At 36.3% G+C, this 24,680-nt stretch overlaps 1 protein-coding gene across 2 annotated transcripts in view; it reads left to right on the top strand.

Moving 5' to 3' along the window:
• Window positions 1-2,829: 2,829 nt before the first annotated feature.
• Window positions 2,830-24,680, top strand: part of LOC140142910 (aminopeptidase N-like) — a 148,293-nt gene continuing 126,442 nt past the window's right edge. Inside the window, exon 1 of one of the 2 annotated variants that reach the window (XM_072164935.1) lies at window positions 2,830-3,105. In XM_072164935.1, the coding sequence (XP_072021036.1) occupies window positions 2,961-3,105 (145 nt within the window). In that variant the 5' untranslated portion in view covers window positions 2,830-2,960. The remainder of the gene's footprint in view (window positions 3,106-24,680) is intronic. The other variant, XM_072164936.1, reaches the window with a different exon arrangement.

Genomic DNA, 24,680 nt, shown 5'->3' with positions numbered 1-24,680 from the left:
ATTTGCATTCGACATTACAAAAGGGGCCACTATTGTAATTGTATAGGTGCTATAAACAAAATCGATTCATGTCCTTAATCCCATGTACCAGAATCGATGGAAGGCCATTATATGACCTCTAATAACCTAATGACTTTTACTGAAGCAATTTTTACTGCAAAAAGTAGAAGATAGAGGGAGAAGAGATTGTGAGTGGTGTGTGTGTGTGTGTGGGGGGGAGATAAGGGGGGGTAAGGACAGGAGAAAGAGAAACAGATGGGAGAGGGTATTAATTGGAAGTGAAAAGAGAAGGGGGAGGAGAGATCGAGATAGAGGAGATATCGAATGTAGGGGAGGAGGGGGCCACTTAGGGAAGAGGTGGTTATATAGGTGGGAGAGAGGGGAGCCCCCTCTTAAAGAGGTATGGGTTGTGCTTACCGGGGATAATAAACTGATTCATAATCAAATCATATCCATGCATCATTTATGTTTCATACAAACAAACCAAGCCCCCACCGCACCCCATCCTTCAATATACGCGCATGTATATGATTTCTAGGCCTAGAACTCGTGAGTGTAATATGCCACCTTCGACAGAGAGCATCAACTGTCGTCCGCGGATAGATTTCCGATATCAATCATGATAATAATTATGTTAGCACAATAGGCTATTGTATACTTCTGGTTATATACCCTATACTGTGTCCTCCCAGCATAATTCAGTATCGAAGTTACGTAATGTTACTATGTCAACGGGATCACGCGCTTGAGTTATGAACCACGATCGAAACAATCACCACACAAAGTATATGGCACTTGAAGGCATATCAAAATAGCGTGATCCGGTAACCAAGAGAATTACGTAACCACTTCGATGCTGAATAGTGTTATGAACGCAGACCAGATCTGCTCTACTTTTTAACCCCTTGATTTTTGGTTTCTGAACAAAAGAGAAACCAAAACTAAAGATTTGAAATGAGGGAATTTCAATGGGGTTTTCTGTAAAATCCAGCTTTTTAAATACTCTTTACTATCATTTAAGAAACTGAAAGTTTGATATTTCCGAGTTCCGACTGATTTTGCTTGATCGCATCAAATATATATATATAAATTGATTTTGATACTGGGAATTCAGTCTGTTATTGAACACCAAGCTCAATACGATTATAGCATATGTGACGTGTCATGTCAAAATGAGACACTTTTGGGCAGGTTATGAATTTTGAGGTTTTTACATATCTTAAATATAGAGATAATTTTGCTCCACAACGCCGTTTTCCCCAATGAAATAGGGCGTTCCTAAGCGAAGATATTGAGTTCGGAAGTTATGGTATTGAGATATCGGCCTTTAAAAATATTATTGACAGTTGAGGGTAGGAATTAACTTGAAAAATGTCTCAAAAAATACAAGATGCTAGTGATATTCCGGTCTGAAACTATCAGACAATATTTTTAACGTTAATAACATCACAAATTCGCAACAAACCCAAATTGTGAAAAAATCACCCACCGGCAGATTTTTGGCTATTTCTCCATTTACGATCCTGCCCAAAAGAGTCTCCTTTTGACATGACACGTCACATATACATGTAGCATTGTATAAAACTACCTTTTACGAATAGCCAGAGCAATGTGTTAGCTTCGAAAAGTCAACCCTGACCTGACCTTTAGCATCTGATCTTGAGCTTGAGTTCAGGAAATAACATCAGAAATGGATTCTACACTTCAAAACCCTTAACGGGGTACTACACCCCTGTGGTAAATTTGTGACGATTTTTGCATTTTTCTCAAAGAATAATTAAACACTGGTAATAAAATTTATGTATATTCTTGGGACAATGAATCCAATGAATACACTGAAATTCCAGTGACTCAAGACAAGCGGTTCAGTATATATGATAAGAAATGAGGTACATCCTAGCGGTACCTCTTTTCTTATCATAAATAACGAACCGCATGTCTTGGGTCACGGAAATTCCAGTGTAGTAATTGGGTTCCTTGCCCCTATAACATACGTAACTTTTGTTACCACTGTGTTATTAGTTTTTGAGAAAAATGAAAAAATTGACACAAATTTATCGCGGGGTGTAGTACCCCCTTAAGCATACATACTTTTAGTTGTGGTTACCACAATTCACCACGTTTTTGTTCACGCTATTTAAACAAAACATATCTCTGGCATTATATATTTTTGCTTGGGTAAAGAGAAAAATACGAGCTTTCTTGTGATACCATTGTACCAAGCTGTCAGAAGCCTTTTCCAATACCAGACATTGGTAAACTCTTGGGCTACCTCGTAAGTCAATCATACAAACTTATACCGGATAAGTGCTTTAAGTCATAGCTTCCTGGATGGTTCCCTTTACCATATCACGCATCCGAAATACGAAGTTCAATTGAATGATACTTCATCTGGAAACTTCAACGTATCTCATACCCAGGGGTCCATGTTCAATAGTTGGAAAATTCTTAACTCAAGACTGTTCTTGGTCATGTTGGTGGTAGCGAACTGTGTGTAACCATTCGCTGGTTTTGGGACATGTGGGAAGATAAAATAATATAGATACCGGGATAGATACATAATTATTATAATGATGTTTCAGAGACAGACTTAATGACATTGGTTTTATTATTTACATTGTTTATAATGATTGATTCAATTATCAAAATACTTCTACATGTGTATACATAATGTGTTTAAATTGAAACATGATTAAATTAAAAGAAAAAGAAAAGCAACTTTTATAACACAATAATACGTCCCTCTAATCTGTCATTATCTTTGCACGCACTAATTACCATAAAGAACAATAGCAGCCCAAGTGTGAGGTCATTTGCAGTTTGCACCATCCTGTTGTGGTTCAATACACTCTAAGCTTTAGATTGATGAGTAGTTTACCATATTCAGAGAATGGAATACTAAATGTTTTTGGTTTGTTGTTTACTGTGTTTGTTGCTGTGATACATAATATCTCATAGTAATGGATTCTCTCCCACCCGGACCCCAACCAGGACAACGTAGAAACAGTAATTTACGTGCACATTACAACAATTTTGATAGGATCAGCACGGTGTTAGTAGATGGCGATGGTGAATCACAGATAGTAGATGCGGACAGCCTAAGAGGTGAGTTGTTGGTACAATAAGATTTGCCAATCATGTTTTTTGTTTATTTGTTTTAATCGGCGTTAATTCCCAAATACACGATGCCTAAAAAGCGATTCATGTACATGTGTGTTCTTCATATGCTAGTTTTGACTTCGCAGGGCCAGAAGTGAGCAAGTGCAATAGCTGCTCTATAAACATTTTACATACAGTATATTGTACTCATTGTATGTAATTTACATACATTATACTGTACTCATCAACACATGGCAGGTACACATGGCAGTTATTGCCCTTACCAACTTAACAGTCGTTTTGTTGTAAATGAATTTTCGGTGATTCAAGATCTTAATACTTATCTAATTTATGTTAGGGTGGAATATTTCACTTAAAGGAAGGTGACCCTATATATTTGGAAAATTGAATTCTTTAAAACTCGTGTATAACATAAAATATTGTCCCTTTCAAGCATACATGCACAAAGAACATGTAAATGCTCTTTGTAAATGTGACTAATTCTTTATGGAACTGACATTTATGCAGCCTGATACGGGTATCTACAGTCTTACTATTGATGATAATCATCATGATCATGTAATAAATTGATATCAAATGAGATATTCTATTTTTTTGTTAACATATTGAATTAGGAGTTCCAAAGATATCATCAAAAACGTGGTATACCACAGTTGAGACTAATTCGTCAATTTTTGATGATTTCTTCGGAAATTTATGGGTTATAAGGCTGCCAATTACAGTGGCGTACCGTGGCCGCCCCAACCCCGGGGGGCTGAAGAAAATTCAATTTTGCCGCCCCTTCCTCAACAGCACGAAAAGGTTGACCCAATTTTTTTCTCGGTCGTTTGAAAAAGTGAAGAGCAAAAAAAAAAAAAAGAAGAAGAAAAAAAGGGGGTTTCAGGCGCTAGCGGCCTAAAAGCAGCACATTTTGATCTATAGTACCATTTTTCCGTTATGCTTTATCAAATTTTTTCGCCCTTTTTGATTTACTAATTCATTTTGCCGCCCCTTCGTTTTTGCCGCCCCTGTTTTTGCCGCCCCTTCTTCTTCCGCCGCCCCTTCATTTTGGCCGCCCCCTGCTTTTACCCCGGGGGCTGGCGCTAAAGCCCCAAATACGCGCATGAATTACGTTACCCTTTAAGGGTGTTGTAATAGTTTACCCTTCAGGGAAATAACCTTAAGTTTACAGAGGAGGGTCTTGTACGGATATGTTTAAAAATGAGTAAAGATAAGTTGCAATAACAAAACTCATTATTCGGAAATTCTTCTTCTTTCTCTCGGTATATTGACTGCTCAATGCCAGAAGTGGGTAAATGCAATAGATGTCATGTGAACTGTTAGCAAGTACACACAGTATATTGTGCTCATCTACACATGACAGCCACATAATGGCAACAATTGCACTTACCAACTTATGAGCAGTCTATTAATTGCAGTTTTAGACAAATCTAAAATCAGATTTAACTTAATTTATTTTGAAGAGAACTGTAAATTTCACATAAGACTATGTTTTGACAGAGATAAAATATAGCATCTGAACTTTAGAAAACAGTGAAGGTCGACACAATGAACAATATATGTAACAATACCAACCGACCGGACTTCCTTCTACTGTTATCTCATTCCATACTATGTGTATACCAGTGCTATACATACTTGTACTAGATCTACAAAGTTGTCGATGATATTGATTATTACTTGTGTAAATAAAAATTCCTTTAAAAGGAATAGGGCGGGCAAATGAAAAATTGTCAAGAGAAATGAAAGAATGAGTAAGTCAAGTTCACAATTAAAAACAGGGAAAATATGACACAACATCGATTTCCAATGGGGGAATAACACAAAACGTATAAACAAAGTTAAAAGAGATTTCAACTTTATACGAAATACGTTTGTTATTCCCCATTGAAAGATAATCATATTTTCATTGATTTTAATCTTATCTATTGCTTATCCTTTGTTCTCTGCTGGTCAGTTGGAACAGATTTTCCCTGTTTTTATATTAACCCTTCACATCATAACAGAAGACGTTTTATGTTAACATTTTATATAAAACATTGTTATAAAACTGTTGTAGATAATACAGGGTGGGCCATTAAAAAGTTCACACTTTTTCGATGGCTTATTTCTCAGAAATGAAAACACATATTGAAATAAGTTGAACATATTTGTAAACCTCTATGTCTGGACTGTCATTGCTGAAAAGGGCATTAACATCCATGGTCTAATTACAAAATGGCGACCATTTAAAGCAGAAAAGTCAAAAACCACTTTGCACACACGTAAGACTATAGACAATGATCATGCATATTAAGTTTTTAGGCTTAAGCAAGTTTTAAAAAAGTTTGATGACTCTATATGCATTTACTTGAGTGTCATTGCCGGGGTCATCGGACTCATGCGTGTATGAGTTGTTTACTGTTTGAAAATCATTCACCTGTGAAATTGACACAAAAGGCTGATTGGACATGCTCATTTACATAACAAATACACTAGTTTTGTTGGGAACTTCAAATTTAAAATGCCTTGCGTGCGTTCTTGTCATTCATGTTAGAGATACCCGTGTAAGTACTTTGAGGTGATTCTTGCTGTTCAAAATGCGGCAGTTTACAAAGGAGGAACGAATTTTCATCGAGGAGGAAATTTCAAGAACCGGAAAGGTGCGCTCTGTCCTGAATGCATGGCCGAACCAGTTTCCGAATACCAGACTTCCTAGTCGCCGACACATCTATAATATTAAACAAAAGTTTCACTTACATGGAACTGTTCTCAATCGGAACAAATCTAACAGTGGGAGACCACGAACAGGAAGATCAGCCAATCACATTGCCGATGTTAGAAGGGATTTGCAAGCTAACCCAAGATTGAGTACTCGACGGAACAATTGTCCCCATATTTCAAGGACAACGTTCAGACGAATCATCACTCATGATATCGAATGGCACCCTTACAAGATCCTTAAGCGTCATGGACTGCAACCAGGAGATCCAAATCGGCGACTTCAGTTTTGTAACTGGTTAGTTAACAGAGCACGTCGCTTTCTTGATACCGCTGTTGTTGTTGACGAGGCAAACTTTCAAATGGACGGGTCTGTCTCTTCTCAAAACGTACGGATGTATGCACCGAAAGGCAATCCTCCGAGAGACTTTGCTTTTAACGTTCCAGGTGACAAACGCAAAGTTAGTGTTCTCGCAGCCGTCACAGGAAACAACCGGTTGATAGGACCGATATTCGTTGACCAGAACATAAATGGAAACGTTTACCTCGACATAATCAATGATCAACTAGAGCCTCAACTGGTCCAAATATTTGGACAGCAAGCGAACGGGGCCATCCGCAGGGCGTGGTTCTTTCAAGACGGAGCCCACCGTCTTATCGCTGTTAGAGACAGATTGCAGGAGTTGTTTCCGCATCGTGTTGTCGGCCTTGGACATCATGTGGAGTGGCCTCCGAGAAGTCCTGATCTGACACCTTTGGACTTCTGGCTTTGGGGTGATGTCAAGGCATCTGTGTATGCCGAAGGTCCGCCAAGGAATTTGCGGGAGCTGAGGAGACGTATTACAGATGCGTTCACAAGGATCCGACGCACCAGGTTACTTCAAGAGCAGTTCACCATATGTACGATCGTGCGATGATTTGTATTCGCGAGCAAGGAGGCCACGTTGAAGGACGATAAGAACATTTTAAAGACAGAAGCATTTTCACTGTGGCATGCATAAATACGTGACTTTATGGAACCATGATAAGCAGTAATGAAGAACAGAACTATTTTTATCAGAGTCAAATATGATTTTACTTGTATTCTTACTTTTCTAGTGCAATATTTTTAATTTCATGACAATTTGAGACAAATAACTCGTTTCCATTGAAGCACTGCTACGGTTTACATGTGTCTATATGAAGAAATAATTTCCGAAGAGAAGGAGAGACATTCCTGACACCTATTTATAAATTTATCTTGTTATATCTCTATATAAGATTTATGTTATAGTGCAATAACCATCATGAAGACTCGGGTATAAAATTATGCACATTATCTAGAATGCGACTGCAAACAAACGTTAACTGCGCAGATTATTTAAAGCTACTGTTACATATTCTGTTCAACTGGAAGGCTACATATTCTGTTTGAAAAAGAAATATTTATTTAAATATGGTTAATTTACAAGAGAAATATTGACAGAACTTTCATGCGTACTGTTATTTTTCTTCCTTTGTTCCTAATCCATTGTGGTGTGAACCAGCGACCACCATATATCGCGTGATCATCCGCTACATTTGACTTACGTGTGTGCAAAGTGGGTTTTGACCCCCTTGCTTCAAATGGCCGCCATTTTGTAATTAGACCATGGATGTTAATGCCCTTTTCAGCAATGACAGTCCAGACATAGAGGTTTACGATTATGTTCAACTTATTTCAATATGTGTTTGCACTTTTGAGAAATAAGCCATCAAAAAAGTGTGAACTTTTTAATGGCCCACCCTGTAGTTAAAACATTTTCGTAATCATACCTAGAGTTTTTTTTATCATCAGATAGAAAGACTTCTGCTCATCTTCTCTGGTGAGACAACAGGGCTGGGGTATCTTTCCATATCAAAGTTTAAAAATCTGTCATATAAATTTCCTCAATATGTTGTTTTGATACAACTTATGAGGGGAAAAGTTTGATTTTACAATATTCGATATTATTTTTTAACTTTGTAACTTTATTATGATTAACATAACTGTATTTCAAAGCGTCAAATATATCATTATTTTGTCCCAACAAAAATAATCCAGGGAATAAAATATTCATTCATATGTTTATTTATTTTATTCAACCTGGGCCATTTCTACTGGTGCACATGCATTCTAATAATTTGTCTATAATACCTTATACAAGCATCGGCAAGCACTATTTGTCACAAGATTTGAAAAGTAAATAGCCTATGTACACACTGAACACAATGCACATACAAGCTGTATTTAAGTAAATGCCGAAGCTATCAGTATAAAATGATATAATGGGCGCATCCAGATATTTTGGCCCACCCCCTAAAGAAGACATGGGAAAATCTTAATCTTTTTTAAGATCTGACCTCGTAAACAATGAGGTCAGATCATAGCCAGCAGTAGTGCATAGAGTATCATGCCTACGGATTTCATCACAGTCTTACCTTAGCACGCTGGTAAGCAGCGTTTGAGATGGTGTTAATCGATAGTCGATAACCGATAATCAATGATCAATCAGCTATGAATATTTAATTGGATTCTAAAATAATGATCACGGACTCTCATGTTCAAATGTGTGTGTGTGGGTTGGGGGGTGGTGTATACCCCCTCGCATGTTGGTGCTAGCAATTGCTGAGGACGGCTTTTTACCCTAAAGAAGACATGGGAAAACGCAAACTTATTGGGAATCCCATGTCTTCTTTAGGAAATAAATACTCGTTAATTTCTGGAATAGCCACGGTCTGCCCCCCAACTTCATAATCAGAAGCTTTTCCCACCACGCTAGTAGATGCCATTGTAAAGTAGTGCTAGAGTTGGTGCGGTGGGGAGAATAAATAATTACAGATAGTCGATAACCGATAATCAATGATCAATCAGTTATAAACGTTCAGTTAAACCCAAACACGCAAATGATGATCAAGGAATCGCTAAGGATGATTTGCTTCTGGGTAGTGGGGGGGGGGGGGGGGGTGAGGCGGAATCGATAGTCGATAATTGATTATTGACTATCGATTATCGATTATCGATGATTAATTATCCATAATCAATCATTAGTTTATCCATATTCATTGTTGAAAAATGTATAGGCCTCCGCAACCGACAAAACTAGGAATCGCTAAGGATGATCTCCTTCTGGGCATGGGGGGGGGTGGGGGGGGGGGATAATCGATAATCGATTATTGATTGGCTATCGATTATCGATTATCGATGATTAATTATCCATAATCAATCATTAATTTATCCATATTCATTGTTGAAAAATGTATAGGCCTCCGCAACCGACAAAACTAGGAATCGCTAAGGATGATCTCCTTCTGGGCATGGGGGGGTGAGGGGAATTGATAATCGATAATTGATTATTGATTATCGATTATCGATTATCGATAATCAATTATCGATTATTGATAATCAATCATTAGTTTATCCATTTTCAATGTTTGAAAATGTATAGGCCTACACAAACGCCAAAACGGGATATCTGCATTAATTTGAAAAAATGATTTTCTCCAAAGTGCTATAAAAGCACACTCTTTGATCATTTCTATGCACATCGTATCTCTTGCAACCTGAAGGAACGAAATTTGTTTCCGTTTTGAATTTCAACAACTTAAAAATGACATTTTTCGTAAAATGAGGCTCAAATATTTTGTTCTGAATTGGAAAATCTCTCTTGGTATAAAATGAAAACTATTACGGATTTTGATGGTAAATTTCAAACTTTTTTATATCAATCATCATATCCGTGGGCACGTGGTACTGTATTTTGAAAGCCATCCGAGTTTCCATTTTGACAAACGGATAACAGCAAAAATAGTTTTAACATTGTCATCTATGGAAGAAAAATCACAAAACTGCCTTTTTCTCAAGAAAAAAAAAAAATTGGGACTCGAAAATAAATTTTCTTCAAAATCGTTTTATAAGATCTTTATATATGCTTAATAACTTAAAAAAAAAAAAAAAAAAAAAAAAAAAAAACGAAAACAAATTCTAAGCTGATACTTCATGTAAATGATTTCCCCGAACCCAAACCCTATCATTAGTTTATCCAGTATAACCCTAATGCTACTCATAACCCTAATCCTAACCCTGACCCTAATTTCGTGTACAAGTAGGCCTACATGATAAAGAAATAAACAAACTATATTGGAATATTGGACACATAGACAATAATAGCCTCATACACCCAACCCCGCCTGCTGCTTTCACTTCACTCTTTAATCCCTGTTATGGAACTGTGACAGAAGATTGATATACAGCCTCTCAGAGCGTCCGAACTTTTGTGTCACGTGACCCTGCCTTATATGGGCGCATCCAGATATTTTGGCCCACCCCTAAAGAAGACATGGGAAAATCTTAATCTTTTTAAGATCTGACCTCGTAAACAATGAGGTCAGATCATAGCCAGCAGTAGTGCATAGAGTATCATGCCTACGGATTTCATCACAGTCTTACCTTAGCACGCTGGTAAGCAGCGTTTGAGATGGTGTTAATCGATAGTCGATAACCGATAATCAATGATCAATCAGCTATGAATATTTAATTGGATTCTAAAAATAATGATCACGGACTCTCATGTTCAAATGTGTGTGTGTGGGTTGGGGGGGGGTGTATACCCCCCTCGCATGTTGGTGCTAGCAATTGCTGAGGACGGCTTTTTACCCCTAAAGAAGACATGGGAAAACGCAAACTTATTGGGAATCCCATGTCTTCTTTAGGGCAGGTGCCGTTAATTTCTGGAATAGCCCAATGACCTTCACGATGCTATTAATTTAGCCCAAAGATTAGGAAAACTAGCAAAACTGGTGAACTGGTACTGTTCAAATAAAAACATCTGCAAATCTTGCTGCAATTTCCAAATAGTATTTCTATTACTTAAATAATTATTTTTGTTATTTCTTTTAATACAAACACATTACTGCCTATGACGACTTTATCGTATTACTTACATATCAAAATCAAGTAATAATTACAAAACTCGCCGTAAACTATCACCTCTGTGGGTGTTTGGGATATAACCGGCACAAATATTTTCTCAACACTGCGGCATGTGAGAAAGTAGGTCAATAGTCAGAGAATACAGGGCGACGCCGCACCCGCCCAAAAACAGACTCTGTAAAAACGGCTCGTCAAGTCACGATTTTAAACCGAATACGTTTTTTACAGTGTGTAGGGGATGCTTTTATTTTGTTGTAACTCCAAAATTACACACTGAAATCACAAGACTTAAAGCGAAACATGTAGCACAATCTACAGTATTTCCCAAATATCAGTGCAAATTGAGTTCGATTTGATTCAGTGTTTACAAAGAAACGAATGATTATGAAAACGCATGTCCAAATGCAGTTCATTCCAAGTTTGATCATCCGGCTTCTTTATACGCGCTCATTTGGATCAGACCGTCTACATCTAAAGTAGCAACGATGAGCATTGTACACGGTTGTTTGATGTGATCATTTATTAATTTTTCTAACAAAACATTGTATAATGTTCAATTCTAGACCTGGTAAATACCTACAATTCAACTTTTTCTGTATTTTTGTGGTAATTTTTGTTCTATAAACTGCACATTTGTGTGTAAATTGAGGGCGCTATTTACAAACATTTTAAATTTAATTTACCCAAATAATATGAGTTATTCCTTACATTTCATGATCAAAAGGTTTTCGAAAATTTCGTTAACACTTGTTAGTCTTTTTTCTGATGTTCTAATACCATTATATAAGTGTCTATCCCTTCTAAAGGTGCAAACAAGATTTAAGATAAATAGGCCCACCATTGTTCACTTTTTCTTAAAAATGACTACAGTTTACATGTCATCAAACAACCGTGTGTATTAAGGTTACACGAAGAAACGTATAAAAAACGTATAAAAGACGTATAAAGTTGTTCTCTAAAACCGCGTTTTCTCAGCAATCAAATATCGCAGTGAGTCAAATGTTGGTGCATGCATGTATCTTTACATTATTTTTGTGTGTTTATACAAATTTTTAGAATCCGTTTGAAAATCTTTCGTTTAAATCATTTTTACGCACCATGTTCACAAGATCAAAAACGCGTTCCATGCAGTTTTTTTCAAATGTTCGCTCCGTATAAAACCACGCCGAGTGATTGTTTTCTCCTTTTTTGTATTGTACTACAAATCGACCAAAGAAATAATGTTGCCATGGGGAAGAACCAAATACAGTACCGATTCAATTTTATTAGCCCGTTTTTGGGAACATGTTCGAGAATCTTGTACTACAAAACACTGTTATGTTACACTATCGATATCTGGATTGTGGAACGTTAATTTTGATTTCTAACTGCCTACATTATTTCTCAAATGTCTGTCGCTTACTTTACCATTTGAATTTCACTCCAAATTTAAGCTACTTTGGCAAAAAACGAGGTTTTTCGCCATCGATACCTCCGACATTTACAGCGGTAATGAGCTTGTTTATCATAAGAGCCTGTTATGCACTATTCCATAATAGTCAGTTTGAGATCAATCATTTTCATGTGCCCCTCAGTGGCTCAATCGGTTAGCGCGTTGGACTCACGTTCGACTATATAATACTATAGTTTTGAGCTGGAAAACTTTGGTACGTGTTCGAGTCCCTATGTGGCCCATTCCATTTATCTTATTTTATTTTTCTCTCACTGTTTTTCTTATTTCTTGTTCGTTTCTTTCTTTCTGACTGCATCGATTGATTGTTTTTGCCCGTTTTTTTTCATTATATAATTCAGGAATTTTTAGGCCTATAGGGCCTACTAGTCTAATAGGCGCGGCCTATGAATATATTTTTACAAATTAGATTAACAAAATATTGGTTGTTGGTTTTGTTATTGTAGTTATTGTTGTAGGCCTATTATATTGCATAATCAGGGTATAAATAGGCCTACTAGGCTGTTATAGCCTATAGAAGCATTGATTTATTTCACGACATATATCATCCAGGATAATTTTAAAAATTGAAAATGTAGAAAATTCAAAGGAAAATTGCCGAAAACGGCTGCCCACAATCACCCCCCCCCCCATCAGCCCATATGGTCCTATCATGGTCGCCCCTCCCTATCCCTGCAACATATAGGATGACTCACGAGCCACGGTTTGTCCGTGGCCCTAGTTCAGATTCATACACTATTATACGCGTGAGTTCATTCTTTTCTGCATGGCTGTTTCCATTATTAACTTACGCCCCTCTGGAATCAAGCCTCGAAAATCAATTGTATTTAACCTTAATATGAGAGATGGCTTGTCTGCTTCTGGTTTTGGAGTTTGGCTACATTCATTCTCAAGTAGGACATTGCTATTAAAATTGCACAAATATTGTTAATTGGTTGACTAAACTCTGACTGACTTGTGACAATATTTAGGTCTACAGACTATTTACCGAAATACGGTAAAATTTACAGTAGTACCCAGGGTTCTTTTAAACGTTTTGAATACTTACCCAGTGTTTTAGAGTGTATAATTATTAGTATTCTAAGCGATTAATTCTCTGTGGCTCTTAGTCACTGTACTTGAACTGGTAGCCTAGTACGATTACGCTTACGGCAAATGAATGCACCCAAACCGTACTCCTTCTTGACGAACACTGACGAATGAGATAACGGAAAGCCTGCGAAGATATGCTGAAAATCCGCGGATTTACAACCATACTGCTGTACAATTATCCCCATCATATTTTATCGAGAGACTAGACATCGAATTTTGTGCTATTAAATGATATCATTATTTAAAAAGAATTAATTTAATGAAATATTAAGAGTATTAAATATAATACATAACACTAACTAAATAAATAATAGCTCCCCTTTAAATATCGGGTTATATAGGTTATTATATGCGTATCACTTGTTGGGGGTGAAATTGTACAAAACAATACACGCGTACAATACCATGTACTTTCTGAGATGTTGATGCCCCATAAAAAAGATCCCGTGATTTTTGGTATTCAAATAATTATTACTATGTGTCAACCTGTAAAACTGTATATTTTTGAAATAAATGTTTTCAGATATTAGGCGCTACCGACCTGAAGGCAAAATATTTTATGTATAGTTTCAAATTTTTTTAAACCTTTTTCATAATTTTTCCGCCCTTTCTTCTTTAAAAATTCTTTTCCCCGCCCCTCTTCTTCTTCCGGCCCTTCTCTTTTGCCGCCCATGCTTTTACCCCATGGGCTCCCGCATGTGTATTATAGGCTTAGACACAAAATCGTCGAAAATCATTGCAAATGTACGTTATCTGAATATAGCTTTAATATTTCTAAAAACTGAGCGCCAGTAACAAGGTAAGATGTATTCCATATTTTTTTCATACCGAAATCACACTTCAAGATTTAGGATACAAACTGAGATATGTCATACTTTTTACCGCGCTTTTCGAATTCCAAATACCGTAAACGTTTGCCTAATGGCGCTTTTGGATTCTTAGAAATGTGAGAGCGCCATCCTTAAAAAATCTCAACAGCATTAAGGATACGTGTATGTTAAATTGAGCAACCTGGACATAATGCCTCAGAAAAAATATCGTGACATGACCCAATACTTTAGGTCACTAGGTTAGTTGCTAGAGCAGCAAATGTTTTGGGGTTTCTTCAGGTATTCTTTCTCAAAGTGCCATTGGACTTAATTTGTAAATCGATTCATACGTTATACATAACTCATTTTGGTAAATCTTTTTATAACATCTTCATTATTAAATTTTTTTCAATATTCTTCAGTTCAAAATTACACCCTTCTATTGTCTGACCCGTTAGCTCAGTCGGTAGAGGGTGCGCCTTGAATGGTGAATGGTTCTTGTTCGAATCTTGATTTCTGCCCCCACTTTTATGTGAAGAAGGGTCAAGAAATTTTTTTGGATTATGTCCCCATTTTACGAACGAATATTGTGAATTTTTTAAAATTTAATTTTAATTTTCTTATTGTTTTTAGATAAATAGGCACTGCGAACAAACGGCAACAAAAACCGTTAAATGACCTTTGAAAAATAGAACGGCCCCAATGTTCCAAATTGTGTAACTACATTACTTTATTCATTTATGCATTATAAATGATCAGCTATTTTTTCTTTTCTTAAAAGGATCGAACCCAAGTAGATCAGACCATTGATCATATAACTATCAGACCATGAAGTAGTTACGTAACTCCGTGATGGTATCGGAACCAAGCACTGTTTGTATGGCGATCACTACGATCACGCTATTTTGGTATGCCTTTTTTGTGTACTGATTTTTTCGATCGTGGTTCATTACTTAAGCGCGTGATTCCCGTTGACATAGTAACATTACGTAACTTCGATACCGGGCTTCGATACTGAATAGTTGTTGAGTGCACATAATATGGAAAGCCATTGGGGTATTGTGTGCCTTCCAAAGCGCCTTATAACATGTTCTCATTGTGTTGTTGAATCCTAGCCAGTATTCAATGATAGCTATAGACAACGCACTGAATGGTCTATTGTTCTATTGTGTCCGATTTGAGCGCTGACATATTGGAAAATGTTACCAATCAATATTCATGAGAGTGTACATTCAACGTCCAATTTTCGAAATTGGGTGACTTGTGCTTGGCAGGTGTAAAATACATCTGACTGGGCGTTTTAAATACGTAACGCATAAAGGCATTGACATCATCGAATGGCTGCCTAGTGCTGTTAGCGTTAGGCCTTTTTTTTTGGGGGGGCTGTCTTTAGTTTCTATTAATCTATTTTCTAATTATTATAGGGCCTACATTTTGTCTTTCCTTTTTCTTTTCTCTGTACTTATTCTTTCCTTGAAGTATCACTCCCTCTTCTTATCTCCCTTCCCTTTTCCATCCCCTCTTACTTTTTGTCCCCTCTCATTCCTATCATTTTTCTTACCTTTCTATTTATTTACTTCTATTTATTTATTTCTCTTCATTTCTTCCTCTTTCTCTTTTTCTCTCTTCCTCCCATCCCCCTCTCATTCTTCATATCCCCTCTTTCACCTCTTCCTCCCTCATCCCTTCCCAAGACCTCTCACAGAAGAGCTGCACCCCCTTCAGTATGCCACTGTTTATGACATTCTCCTTCTTAAAATAAAACGTCAATTTGTGAAACAACTTTTATATAGGGGGTCCCAAATTTACAAAAAGTCTGCGTCAATAAAATTGCGCACCCCCTATTTCGGCTTCAAAAAGTTTATGATCCCAAACCCCAAAATTGTATTGAAATCAGTCTTTTTGAATAAAATAACACACTTTCTGTGGTCATCGTGTGACTCCTACATTTTGGTCATAAAACATTTTATGACCCCTCCTATTATTCTTTCCAAGACTTTATGACACCCGTATATTTGGGACCCCCCTTTCGAATAAAATGATATACCTCTTATGACCACTGATGCATAGGCAAGGACACTCGCGCGAATTGATAGACTTAACATAACAAATGCCTATACAATCAAATAGGTTCATTACAACATTTGATTGAATGGATTGAGTTACTCTAAAATGAAACGATAAAAACAAGGAATCATGAAAAAAGACACATACAAGATAAAATAATAAAATTATATAAACAATGTTCAAAAAGATAAAATCAAGAAAATAGAGAATGAAATTTCCTCAAATCAGAAAAAAAAACATTGAAAGACATCATAATCTGTCAGAAATTACTGCATGAGATTCGAACCATCAATCTTCTCCACAAGTTCTCTTTATCCTCGCACTATAGTCTAATGCTCTGCTCACTGGGCCACAACGTATCAGGTGAATGATTACCGTATTATCATGAACAAGTTTGTTCGATCTTGTTCATAATTGTATGTGTCGATAGGTTTCACCCTTTAACTACACGTACCCTTAATGATCAGTGATAATAGTCGGCATTTACAGGGATGGCGCTCTCTCATTTCCATGAACTCCATAGCGCCATTAGGCGAACGTTTACGGTATGACTTTAAGATATCGTAAATCATGATAGTGCCCTAAAAATTAAATGGGAAGCGCCCACTGAATGCCAAATTGACATTATCTGATAGCTTAAGGTGGTACTACACCCCCTGATAAATTTTGTGACTAATGTTGCATTTTCTCAAAAAATATTAAACTACACAGTACACACTGGTAACAAGGTTATGTATATATTATAGTGGCAAGGAATCCAATTACTTCACTGAAATTTCAGGGATTCAAGACAAGTGGTTCATTATATGTTAAGAAATGAGGTACATTCTAGCGGTACCTCTTTTTTTTATCATAAATAACGTACCACTTGTCTTGTCACTTGTCAGTGACTTAAAAGTCATTGAAATCCCAGTGTAGTAACTGGATTCCGTGCCCCTATAATATACATAACTTGTCTTACCAGTATGTTATTATTTTACTTAGAAAAATGCAAAAATAGTCACAAATTTAGTACCACCTTGAGAACATTGTCAATAACATTGCAAAGAATTGTTCAAAAGCTTTGAATGATGGAAATGACGACCAGGGGCGTAGGCAGCTTTCTTGGTCAGGAGGGGCAAAATAAAATTTCGGGGGCACAGACGAAAAATATTGCAGTTGCATCATACAATACATTTTTAGAGAGGCTTTATTGGGACGATTTGCGCGTCTAGCGACAATTGTGACAACATTTTTATATTTTACAATATTTAGGCCGTGATCGGGGTGAATTTTGGTAGAAAAGGGCGCTCCTTGCCCCTGTTCTTTTCCTTTGCCCTCCAGATTTTCTCATTCATTTTTTGTCAGAGGGGCACTTTTTCTTTCATTTTTTGTCAGGGGGGGCACTCTGCCCCCCTTGCCACCCCACTGGCTACGCTACTGATGACGACTTACGATAAGATTGGCGCCAAATTTACACACTGTTCCAATTTTGTCATTGTGAATCATTAACAATTCGGTCAAGTATGGATAATAATTTGCAATACAGTGTTATCATCTCAGGTGTGATATAAAACCAGTTTGTGAATAAATGTATCTATTATTTACTGGCAATTTCATAGATATACAGCCCAAAGCATTTTCATTCTTGATTGAGTATCACAAGGTTCGTATTAGACGTGTTTCTTTCCTGAATAAAAATGTAATGACCAATTTAGGCTCATAATCTACGTTTTACAGATTAAATAGTAACAAATGCATCTAATTCCGTTCGTAATATTTTTGTTTTTAACCCGCGTATGTTATTATAGCGACTTTGTTTATTATCAGAAGATACTGCCTTTTACATTAGGAGAAGCCTGACAAGTCTGCCTCCCTCTCAAATAGAAATGCATTATTTTCTATGTTGTTTATTTAAGAAATAAAGCATTATCCTTAACACCCAAATATGTGACGTGTCATGTCAAAAGGAGACACTTTTGGGCAGGTTATCAATTTTGAGGTTTTTACATATATTAAATAAAGAGATATTTTGCTCTACAACGCCGTTTTCCCCAATGAAATCGGACATTCCTAAGCGAAGATATTGAGTTCGTAAGTTATAGTATTATAAAATTGGAAATTGAGATATCGGCCTTTAAAAATATTATTGACAATGTTGAGAGTAGGAATTACCTTCAAAAATGTCTCAAAAAAATATAAGATGTCAGTTATATTCCGGTCTGAAAGTATCAGACAATAATTTTAACATTAATAACATCACAAATTTGCAGAAACCCAAAATGTGAAAATCTCACCCCGGGCAGATTTTGGGCTATTTCTCCATTTACGATCCTGCCCAAAAGTGTCTCCTTTTGACATGACACGTCACATATTATATCTGAGACAGTAAAAAATGTAAATAATGGATGCGCAGCAGAACCGATTGTTCAAACAATTTTAACTGAATTAAAGGTAATTAATAAAGAAATATGTGGCTCATTACAATTTTAAAGATATTTTCACTTGCATTCTGCAAAGTAATAAATTGAACACTAACATCCTAAAATCACACTTGCAACACTTTTGCAACAGGCACAACTGTGCTAATAAACTTAACCACCATCTGTCAAAATACATGCCAACGTTTTCAAATAACTACATATATACTGGCATAAAAAACATTGTAGAAATAATGTCGAAAGATAGACATATTTTCGGTTTCATGTAAGATTTCTTGCCCGAATGATTATGCAAAGATCCGAGCGTTTTAATTAACTTGGCGCAATTTGGAACATTGCCTCAACAGATATGTTAGCCTTAATGTTAAGGTGTCGTGTGAAAACGCCTTGCGCGGAGAATTTTGGTCCAACACCTATGTCAAAATGTCAAAGTTGCTCATAATGCACTGAAGGTTGATATGTTTCCAGGATAAATGTTTGTCCTAAGGACATTTCACAAAACAGTCTTGAGTTCCATTTCGAATTTGCTTCATAATTCATACGGTGCTTAAGGCGGTACTACACCCTTTGATAAATTTGTGACTTCCTTTGCATTTTTCTCAAAAAATAATAACACACTGGTAACAAAAGTTATGTATTTTATAGGGGCAAGGAATCCAATTACAACACTAGAATTTCAGTGACTCAAGACAAGCGGTACGTTATTTATGATAAGAAAAGAGGTACCGCCAGAATGTACCTCATTTCTTAATATTGTAATGAACCACTTGTCTTGAATCACTGATATTTCAGTGAAGCAATTGGATTCCTTGCCCCTATAATATACATAACTTTGTGTAGTTATTTTTTTGAGAAAAATGCAAAATTAGTCACAAAATTTATCAGGGGGTGTAGTACCACTTTAAGGGTGGATTACTCGTGTTTGCAAAAATCCGAATAGGAGTAAGTCTTTGTCGTGTTCATAATAATTGGAAGTTGGAACTATAAGAATCATCAGGCTATTATATGTGTGCACTGTCCAATTAACATGATTAATCTTGCCTTGGTTTCTAATATTGCTGAGCACTCAACAAACACCCACTATCATTACCAATCCATGCTTGCTGTCTTCTCTGCTTTTAGGCATGCCTATAAGAACAAACACTACACATATCATTCTTATTAAGAATGAAAAGTGTAGTATGCCTATGCCCTTATGAACAAACACTACATTTTATCATTCTTGTTTTAATAAGAATGATAAGTATAGTGTACGAAAGGAACTTTTTCATGAAAGACAATAAGAAATAGTTAGATCATGGTAAACAATACATGCCATAAGAGGCTCACTATTAGAGTTGAGTTGCATCGTTATTGCAGCACTTCAAATGATGCCTGTATCCGCAGTAAAAAAAACCAACTGTAATATGTCAAATGTGTACATGACACTTATGATGAATGTAGCTAATATGATACGCTTCCTTAATGAGCAAGAATATGAGCGAATGAGGAAAAATTGCAATAAATTATAAAGATGAGAAATGTACCATTTATTATTAAAGCTTATTGCTGGAAACGAACGAGAATTAACGTGAAATTCGAGCCCGAGTTTTGGGCTTAAGCATAGACTTAAGGATGTTAGGAGTGAGTGAGAGCTCTCAGTCACTTTGCTGCCGCGATTTAGGTCTCATCTAAGACGTGCAAAGGGTAAGAGAGCGAGTGAACTGGTGCTGTATTATTAGCATGGGAAACATCAAGAGGCCTGTGCAACTCATCGACAAATCTTCCATCTGTTTTGAGAACATAATCATGATAATAGTAAATGAGGTGAATTTGTTTGGCGAGGCAACTGGAAAGTTGCTTTGAATTAAAACATCTGCTAGCAAAGTCGCGCTACTTGTCATTGTGTTCTGACTGTACATAGTTTGTTCAAATCGCGAGTGGACAAAAAAAGTTACACTTTCTGATGAAATCATGTCCAGCAACATTTAGGGAATTTCCCGCAATGCATTGGATTAGAATGTACAATACCTGATGTTTATTGGCTGAAATGCATGGGATGCAATAAGTGTATTATAATAGAATATCAAATGGTCAAATGAGCGTCCTACATTGGAAGTGGGTTTTCTCCTCTCGCTAGGATTTCTGTCGTATACATGGTATACCTGAACATTGCTCAATTGGAATGTAAAACCTATGAATAATGCTCACTAGACCTCAGTGAACTATTTTATCCATTTTACGCAACTGGGAGCTGACACGTCACATTTTATAGCAATCTGTTTCTTAAAAATACCTGATGAAGCCTATTGTTAAAACAAAGTAAAATGTGATAGTGATAATTATTGTCAGACTTTTAACCAATATTGGAATATAAATGACTGCTGTTTTTACGAAAAACAACGGCGAGCTCGCTGTAAGAACTTCTGGGATGGGCAAGATGAATTGTGAGGGTAACAACGTGGGTAATATCCCCACCAGTTACGGTAAGTTACAGTTCATTCAACTTTTTAGGTGCGTACCGTATGTTGCAATCTTGTAAGTTGTAAATGTGCGTGGGTTGTCTGTGTTTTTGAATGTCTATAATCATGATCAAAAACGAATGATTTCTGACATTTTCTTTTAAAACAGTAACGAAAACGCTTGTGTTTACAACCAAAAGACCAAAAATATATAATATATTGATCACTGCGCTCATTTCAGTGATATAAATGTTAATTCCCTACTTAGAAGTACAAAGTAAATAGACCTCGGAAACTGGAGGTATGAGAATAATTATTTCAGTGTAATGCTTCTTTGGCGCGCCAACTACTGCGCGATTTGTACTTGCCGAGTAAACCACGCTCTTTACGCGTCGCGTTCGCGTGTGACGCAAAACATCGACCCCGACGCCACAAATTTGGTTTGTACATCTATGTGGACAGACTGTATAAAAGGGAAGGGAGGAAATGAAGACCACGATAAGTTTATAGAGTAAATTTCTTGATTTTTATTTTGCTCTTGTGAAATTATTCTAAAGGATATGATAGCTATAGGTTCTAATTGACATTCTCATTTCATAGCAGAAAATTCGCATGCAATGGTACTAAATTATAGTGTGTTAAATCAGATGTGATAAATAACCCCTAACATCCTAAAATTCACATGTTTGACCCTTTTGCAACTGGGACAACTATGCTAATAAACCACCCTAATGTTAAAATATTATAAGAAAACGTATTAAAATAACAACATGTACTTGTATATAGAAATAATGTCAAAATATATACATATTTTTGGTTTCATGTATTATTAAGATTTCTTGAATGATTATGTAAAGATCCGAGCGTATTAATATTAACTTAATGTTAAGGTGCCGGGTAAAAATGCCTTGCGCTGAGAATTTTTGTCTAACATCGAATGACAAAATGTCAAAGTTGCTCATAATACGCTGAAGGTTGATATTATCCAGGATAAATTTTTTGTCCTAAGGACATTTCACAAAACAGTCTTGAGTTCCATTTCGAATTTACTTTCATAATTCATGCGGTGCTTAAGGGTGGATTACCCGTCTTTGCTTAAAATCCGAATAGGATTGAGTCTTTGGCGTGTTTGGAAGTTGGAACTATAAGAATCATCAGACTATTATATTTGTGCACTGCCCAATTAAGGTTGGTCTGAACCCTGGAATTATGGAAAATTTCGGGCCTCATAACTTCTAAATTGTTGGTCTAAAGTATATAAAAGTATACATATTTAGAATGGCAAAGACTTGATAAGTTCATCTGTGAGGTCAAATTAGGGCCAAAATGGCACTTTTGGCCCAAAATCCCAAAAAAATAACGGTTTTGGCCCACTTCTTTTGTGCACCGTAACAAAAAATTCTTGGGCCAAAAGTTTTTGAAACTAATTTTAAAAACTAGATCAAAATATCTAGGACCGGTTTTTCATTTTTTGAATGTTGACCAATTTCACCAAAAATATTTGAAATTTGTGCCAAAATCGGGCTTTTTTATAAAAAAAAAAAAAAATCAGCATTTTTTTGACCACTTTTGGCGCAAATTTCTCAAAGTTAGTCGAAATTCAAAAAAATGAAAGAACGGGTCCCAGATATTTTGATCTTGTTTTCAAAAATTAGTTTCAAAAACATTTTGGCCCAAGAATTTTTTTGTTACGGTGCACAAAAAAGAAGTGGGCCAAAAACCATTATTTTGGGGATTTTGGGCCAAAAGTGCCATTTTGGCCCAAATTTGACCTCTCAGATGAACTTATCAAGTCTTGCCATTCTAAATATGTATACTTTTATATACTTTAGACCAACAATTTAGAAGTTATGAGGCCCGAAAGTTTCATAATTCCAGGGTTCAGACCAACTTAACATGATTAATCTTGCCTTGGTTTCTAATATTGCTGAGCACTCAACAAACACCCACTATCATTACCAATCCATGCTTGCTGTCTTCTCTGCTTTTAGGCATGCCTATAAGAACAAACACTACACTTATCATTCTTATTAAGAATGATAAGCGTAGTGTATGCCTATGCCCTTATGAAGAAACACTACATTTTATCATTCTTTATTTTAATAAGAATGATAAGTATAGTGTACGAAAGGTTATTTTCATGAAAGACAATAACAAATAGTTAGATCATGGTAAACCATACATGCCATAAGAGGCTCACTAATTAGAGTTGAGTTGAATCGTTATTGCAGCACTTCAAATGATGCCTGTATCCGCAGTAAAAAATTACTGTAATATGTCAAATGTGTATGACACTTATGATGAATGTAGCTAATATGATACGCTTGCTTAATGAGCAAGCAAACACAAGAATACGAGAGAATGAGGAAAAATTGCAATAAATTATAAAGATGAGAAACGTGCCATTTATTATTAATGCTTAAAGCTTATTGCTGGAAACGAACGAGAATTAACGTGAAACTTGAACCCGAGGTTTGGGCTTAAGCATAGACTTTTAAGTGTTAGGAGTGAGTGAGAGCTCTCAGTCACTTTGCTGCCGCGATTTAGGTCTCATCTAAGACGTAGAAAGGGTAAAAGAGCGAGTGAACTGGGGCTGTATTATTAGCATGGGAAACATCAAGAGGGATGTGCAACTCATCGACAAATCTTCCATCTGTGTTTGGAACATACAGCAGTAAATGAGATGAATTTGTTTGGCGAGGCAACTGGAAAGTTGCTTTGAATTGAAACATATGCTAGCAAAGTCGCGCTATATATTTGTCATTGTTTTTTTATCTTCTGACTGTAGATAGTCTGTTCAATTCGCGAGTGGACAAAAAAGTTACACTTTCTGATGAAATCATTTCCAGGAACACTTAGGGAATTTCCCGCAATGCATTGGATTAGAATACAATACCTGATGTTTATTGGCTGAAATGCATGGGTTGCAATGAGTGTATTATAATAGACTATCAAATGGTCAAATGAGCGTCCTACATTGGAAGTGGGTTTTCTCCTCTCGCTAGGATTTCTGTCGTATACATGGTATACCTGAACATTGCTCAATTGGAATGTAAAACCTATGAATAATGCTCACTAAACCTCAGTGGACTATTTTATCCATTTTACGCAACTGGGAGCTGACGCGTCACATTTTATAGCAATCTGTATCTAAAACAAACCTAATGAAGCCTATTTGTTAAAACAGTAAAATGTGATAGTGATAATTATTGTCAGACTTTAACCAATATTGGAATATAAATGACTGCTGTTTTTACGAAAAACAACGGCGAAATTGCTCTCAGAACGTCTGGGATGGGCAAGATGAATTGTGAGGGTAACAACGTGGGTAATATCCCCACCGGTTACGGTAAGTAACAGTTCATTCAACTTTTTAGGTGCGTATGTTGCAATCTTGTAAGTTGTAACTGTGCGTGGGATGTCTGTGTTTTTGAATGTCTATAATCATGATCAAAAACGAATGATTTCTGACATTTTCTTTTAAAACAGAATCTGGAAGAAAATTACATCTATTTTCATGCCCCGATTTTGCCCTGGCTGCAGTTTATATATACAGTATATATGCGTGGGATGATTAATGTTTTCGAGCCCCTTTTAACATTTTTTGAACTCAATTAGCTGCAAGAAAAATGAATTATATGTAACGACAAT

This window comes from Amphiura filiformis, chromosome 20 (assembly GCF_039555335.1).
Source record: "Amphiura filiformis chromosome 20, Afil_fr2py, whole genome shotgun sequence".
Lineage (NCBI taxonomy): Eukaryota > Metazoa > Echinodermata > Ophiuroidea > Amphilepidida > Amphiuridae > Amphiura > Amphiura filiformis.
The sequence above is the reverse complement of the archived record's forward strand: the minus strand, read 5'-3'. Positions and strand labels throughout refer to the sequence as shown.